The 6,327-nt window shown below is 56.0% G+C and overlaps 1 protein-coding gene across 1 annotated transcript in view; it reads left to right on the top strand.

The window, feature by feature from the left end:
* Window positions 1-692: 692 nt before the first annotated feature.
* Window positions 693-6,327, top strand: part of PLEKHD1 (pleckstrin homology and coiled-coil domain containing D1) — a 47,308-nt gene continuing 41,673 nt past the window's right edge. The window contains exon 1 of the mRNA XM_033187606.1: window positions 693-1,117. Coding sequence (XP_033043497.1) covers window positions 969-1,117 — 149 coding nt within the window. The 5' untranslated portion in view covers window positions 693-968. The remainder of the gene's footprint in view (window positions 1,118-6,327) is intronic.

Here is a 6,327-nt window from a genome sequence, read left to right as displayed (position 1 = left end):
GCGCGCAGATAAATCACGGACACACACTGCACTGAAAGCTCCAGACTGGCGTTGAGTGCCAAATGCCGATACAGACCCGGTCAAGTTCCAGGAAGAGAAATCCGATCCGATGCGCGCGAGGCGGCGGGGAGCACAGAGACACCCACCTGACGGGGGAAGGGGGGCACCCAACCTTGATGGGGCCCCTCCCCGGGCGGGCACTTCCCGAAGTCCTACCTGGCCACCCGCCAGCCCGGGTAGGCACCAGCATCAGGAATCGCCTCTTCAAGGGGGAGAAAAGCCAGGCCGCCGCCGTTCACGGAGAGATAGGGACTGCGCTGGAATTTCAGGCCGGGGTGTGCGACCCCACGCCCTCGCTCAGTCCTCTCCTCCATCCTGAGGCGAGCAGGTGTCTGCAGGAGTGCCTCCAAGCCCATTGCAAAGCAGATGTGTCCCCCGTCTCGATGTCGGCGCTGCACGCCGAGAGGGACCCCGGGGTGGTGTTGGGCGCGAGGGCGGGGGCAGGGACGCGCTGCGACCGAGTCCCCGGACCCTGCGACCCGCAGGGACCTTCCGGACGCACGGAGCCCGGCCCTCCAGCCGGCGCCCGCCCTGATTGGCGCCCGAGGCCGGCCTCCCGCCGGCTCACCTGCCACTCCCAGCCAATCGGGGCCACCAGAATTGGGGCTGTCGCCGGGGGGAGGGGAAGATGCTGCCGGACCGAGGCTGAGCGGCCCTCCCCGCCGAGTTCCCGCCCGGCCCTCTGCAATCCCAAGCCCGAGCAGCCGGCTGCGCACCCCGCGCCCCCTTCGCGCCGCGTCCAGTGCCCAGTGCGCTTTGATGCTGCAGCTCCGGGCCGGGGCCGCTCCGCTTCTCTGCTCGCTGGGACGCCCCCCGACGGCTCCGTCCTCGCCCCTCGCCCCTAGCCCCGCGTCCCTGCTGACCCCGGGAGGTGGGGTCTGGGCCGGGCACAGCCCGGCTGAGGCAGGATGTTCACGTCCAAGTCCAACTCAGTGTCGCCCTCACCGTCCCTGGAGCAGGCCGACTCGGACGCGCTGGACATCAGCACCAAAGTGCAGCTCTACGGCGTGTTGTGGAAGCGGCCTTTCGGGAGGCCGTCCGCCAAGTGGTCCCGGCGGTGAGTGCGCCCCCGCACCCCGAGGGGAACCGCCAGGGAGAGAGCCTCGGCCTCGGCACCCCTCTCGCCCCATCCAGTCTCCGTCATGCCTCTGCCTTCCTGTGTGACCTTGGCGTCACCCCTTCACTCTACAGTGGCTCCCGCGGGAAAATGTGGACCTTAGTCTGGGACAGGATGGGAACCCCTGCCCTGGGGCGGTGGCGAATTCTCTGTGGAATGAACCTGACCCTCGAGTGGGAATGTTGGGTGTGGGCAGAAGAGACCATGGTCAGGGTGGGATCCCAGCTAGCTCAGGTCAGGCCAGACTGAGGCCAGGGAGAAACTCCTTCGTCTTCACAACCCCTCACCCAGGCCGCGAGGACCGGGCCTAGAGTGTCTCCCTCCTGCCAACCACCCCCGCTTAGATGGAGAGGGACCTGGCCCTTCTGAAAGGCTCAGGCCAGGGAGGGAGGAAGGGTGAGGAAGGGTGCTTGTCCACGGGGAAGTGACCTTGGCAACCCCTCCAACTGTCCCTGGAAATAATTTTTTTAAAAGTGAGCACAGGGAAGAGAGATTCCAGGAGGGAGGCAGCTGGAGTGAGGAAGGGGGTAGATTGGTCCTGACAAGGACTGATCCTTTGAAAGAGGTGGTGGGAAGAGACAGGGTAGTCCCAGCCATCTTTTAGCCCTAGCTGCCTGGTCCCCAAGTCAGACTCAACTCCCCGGACATCAGTAGCCACTCTCCACTTACAAATGAGCCTGGGAGGTATTGAGGGAAGAGGGAATTCACAGCCCTGGACTGCAGGAAGCTCCCAACTTCTGGACAGTTTCCACTCTTTAGTCAATTTCAGTTCTGAGAGTCACTACTGGTATGGCCTGGAGAATGCAGACCCTGTCCAGCCCTTCCCTGGAGGTATGACCCTTCCAGGAAACCAGGGGTATCCAGATGCCCCTTCCCCATCCCACACTATGAGTCTGCCCCTGAGCAGAGGGGGCCTCCAGTGTTCCCAGGACCACAGATCGTGTGGATGTGGTAGTGGTGGGTGCTGATGTTCTGTTCTGATGAATAATTTAATGTCTCTGTAAGACCACAGAACAAATGGAGCTGTGGACAATATCCCACGTTTTACATCTCTGGTTTCATGTTGTTTTGTTACTTCTGACAGTTTTCTCTCTGGGATTTAATAGGATACAGGCTTCTTGAGTTCCTCCAAAGTTGAGCTTATCTCTGACCCCCTAAATGGAGGCTTGGAGCAACATGGAGAGTATCTGGGCGAGCTTCCAGCGTTGAGCTCTGTGCGCTACAGCCCCCGGGGCCAGGAGAGCTGGGGTGGAAAGGCTGTGTTCAGATTCAAGCACAATTAGCAGAATATCTCCCCCGACTGCCCATCTCTCTTCTGCCTCAGCAGCTCCAGATAGTCAATCTTTCTTTTCTATTGGGTCTGGCTGCTGTTCTGGGTCCTGTCAACCGAGACTTCCCTTGCCAGACATCTTCACCTGACTGCATCCCTAGAAAACGCTAGGTGCCTGTAACCCCCAGGGTATGTCCCCTGGTCCTCCCCTTCACCACTGCAGGTACATTGGGAACCTGGTCTCTGTACCCATAATTGATTCAAAGGCTGGGAAGTGTCAGGAGTACAGGGCATAGGTCCCCAGCTAAAAGCACAGAGGTGGTGCCAAGGAGGCTTGGAGAGATTTAGCGTCCCCCCACCAGAGACTCCATCTTCTACCCCATCCACTACTGTGGTCCCCACAGCCACCCAAAACTATCCAATCAGAGTCTGAACAGTATGTATGCTCAGCTAATACAGCTAAAAGTCAAGTCCTTTAGCCCCCTTCCAAGGAGATTGTTACCTGGGTTCCCTTCCTTTGTAGGAATTCTGGAGCTGCCACTGTGCAAAGACTACCTGGGGCTCAAGAAAGAATAAACATCCCACCTGCCCACTCTAGGCCTCTGTGTTCTCAGTTCTGGGAATACACACACACACACACACACACATACACACACACACACACACATGCTATTTAGCCTTGGGTCAGTGACAGAGCCAGCCAGAGAGGGCCTGGGTGTGGGGAAGAATGATGCTCAGCTCAGCCCCCTCTCACTTCCCATCAGGGCCCCCTGGGCCCCAGCTTCCCATTTGTAAAGTAGAGTCTGTGGGCTCAGCTAATTAGCAGCCACAGGAAGACTTGGGGACAGAGCAGCTCAGGACTGCCACTGCAGAGCCTTGCCATTAGGGCGATCGATGCCCTGGCTGGGGCAGCTAAAGGGAGGGGGCCTGGAAAGGCTCAGTGCTGCATTAATAAAGAATGGGCTGGATAGAACTGGCTGTGGCCAGCTGGGTTCTATAAAACCTTTTCCACTCAGGGTCTGTCTTACGACCTGTGCCTCCAACTTCCACTGCCCAAGCAGCCCTGCCTGCCTGGGGTGGAAAGGTGCCCTTGAGCTGAAGGGTCAACTTATTTCCTGGGGGCAAGAAAAGGGGAAGGGAATCAGAAGCATTAATTAGCAGAGATCAGATAATCTGGGAGAGGTGTCTAGAAGGGAAGGCTGTTGACTGTGTCCTCACCTTGGTCTGTGAGTGGTGGAGATGGAAGTGCCAAGACCTGGCAAAGATCTGGGCAGCGCCAAAACAAAGAGGAAGGGAGTGGGAGGTCTCCACCTCAGCCAGTGTCACACTGTGAGGGCTTGGCCTAGGCTAATTCTTTCCTGAGATTGAATGCTTTTTCCAGCGTTCTATTCCTCTTCCCAAATCCCTCCTGAACACCTCCCAAGGCCAGAACCCCTGAGGAGGTGGACCCACCCACTTCCTTCCTGCAACAGGAGCATCTCTACTCCTCCTCACCCCTCCTTCTCCCCAGGGGCCGGGTAGCCAGGAGGGCCTGAACCCAGCTCCGCAGTTTACTCTTGCAGAACATTGGTGGGTCCCTGACTCAGGGGAGCTAAGTTTCATGGTGTCCCCCTGGTGCCAGGGGAATGAGCCATGGAGACAGTGGCCATGTGTCCCAAATCTCAGGCCACAGCCTGTGCAGTGTGTAAAGATTATCTGCGCAGATGAGGGTCACCATACCAAAAAGACTCGAGGAGACTTTCTTCCCACAGGGATTTGGAGCCCAGGGTTTTGACTTTGGCTCTCAGCACTGCTTCCCAGAGGTGACACCAATGCCGAGCTTTCTCAGAGCAAAGAGAAGAGCCTATCATGCCAACTTCACCGCACTAAGCTCAGCCTCACCCTAGTGACACTGGGCTTTGGTCTCACTTTCTGGCACCCCTGGCATTCCCCTCAGCTGGCTGTGTGAGGTATCCCACAAGCACAGTTGTAACATTTCTGCCGTGGAGGGTGCCTGCAGGACCCCCCTTCAAAAATAAACTTCTATTCTTCAAAATTCTACCAGAGTGGCAACATAGGGTGTGGGGAACCGTAGCCGGTGGCAGTTGAGGGGCAGGATCTTCTGCTGATGTGTGCGGGAAGTTGAGGAGGCTCTTTCAGCACTGATGAAGAAGAAGGACTTGGAGAACAGTGTCTCTGCCTCCAGAAAAAAAAGTAGTGACCAAATGACTTGATTCTGGAGATTTCATAGTGTTTTTCACTCTCTGGCTCCTTGTTCCAGAGCTGTTCTCCCAAGCCCACTGATAGGAAACTGAGGCACAGAGGCAGGGGGAAGGTGCTTGTCTGAGTCTCCTCAGATTCCTCTACCCTCTCCCCTTTCTGTGCTGGTCGCATCCAGGTTACAACGAATGCTTGGGTTAGGGAGATGGGCGCACTCTCTGGATCACACAGCCATAAATGAAATGATACACATCAGGTCAGGCTTCACTGTGGTCATGTGATCATTTACCCAGACCAGGTCTGCCAAAATTAAGTGAGTTAATTGTGCAAACAAGTGACATTTCTTTCTCACCCACTCCCCAAGGAACTGCACTCAGTGGCTGTTGATGTCCTATTTGAAAATGAGTCTCATCTGTGTGAGGGTCAGACCTCCAGCTTGCAGACAATTCAGCTTCCTTATCCCCAAGTCTTAAAAATAACAAAGTAATTGCTTCTGAGAACAGCTGTGGGTGTGGTAGAAACTGCATCTAAGGCCGGGTGTGGTGGCTGGTAATTCCAGCACTTTGGGAGGCCAAGCGGGGCGGATCACTTGAGGTCAGGAGTTGGAGACCAGCCTGGCCAACATGGCGAAACCCTGTCTCTACTGAAAATGCAAAGATTAGCCAGGCGTGGTGGTGGGTGCCTGTAATCTCACCTACTCAGGAGGCTGAGGCAGGAGAATCGCTTGAACCTAGAAAGCAGAGTTTGCAGTGAGCCAAGATCAAGCCACTGCACTCCAGCCTGGTGGACAGAGTGATACTCCGCCAAAAAAAAAAAAAAAAGGAAGTGAATCTAGGCTTAGAGGCAGGTGCTCCAAGTTCCAGCCCCAGCTCTGCCAGTAACCAGTTGCATGATTCAGACTGTGGCATTTCACCCCACTGGCCAGCAGTATCTCATCTATAGAGTGGGAGTGGGATGGGTCAAATAGTATCCCACAGATGACCCCAGAGGTGCCTTGAGTCTACTACAAGGGAATGGGGAACAGGGGTCCAGCTCCAAGTCTCTCTGCCCACTTCAAGCAGTACCTCTGCACTGTTATGTTTTGTTTGTTTGTTTGTTTGAGACAGAGTCTCCTTCTGTCACCAAGGCTGGAGTGCAGCATCGTGATCTCGGCTCACTGCAACCTCCGCCTCCCAGGTTCAAGGAATTCTCATGTCTCAGCCTCCCGATTAGCTGGGATTACAGGCACATACCACCATGCCCAGCTAATTTTTGTGTTTTCTAGTAGAGATGGGGTTTCACCATGTTTGCCAGGCTGGTCTCGAACTCCTGACCTCAGGTGATCCGCCTGCCTCAGCCTCCCAAAGTGCTGGGTTTACAGACATGAGCCACCTGTTATGTTTTACACCAGCAGTCCCCAACCTTTTTGGCACCAGGTGCCATGACTGGTTTCATGGAAGACAATTTTTCCAAGGACAGGGGTGGGGGTGGTTTCTTTAGGCATTAGATTCTCATAATGACTGTGCAACCTAGATCCCTTGCCATGCACAGTTTGCAGTAGGGTTCGTGCTCCTATGAGAATCTAATGCCGCCACTGATCTGACAGGAGGCAGAGCTCAGGCGGTAATGCCAGCCACGGGGAGAAGCTGTAAAAACAGATGAAGTGTCACCTGCCCATCTCCTGCTGTGTGGCTGAGTTCCT

The sequence above is a fragment of the Trachypithecus francoisi genome, unplaced genomic scaffold (assembly GCF_009764315.1).
Source record: "Trachypithecus francoisi isolate TF-2019V2 unplaced genomic scaffold, Tfra_2.0 Lachesis_group3, whole genome shotgun sequence".
NCBI lineage: Eukaryota > Metazoa > Chordata > Mammalia > Primates > Cercopithecidae > Trachypithecus > Trachypithecus francoisi.
This window is presented reverse-complemented; position numbering and strand designations above follow the sequence as displayed.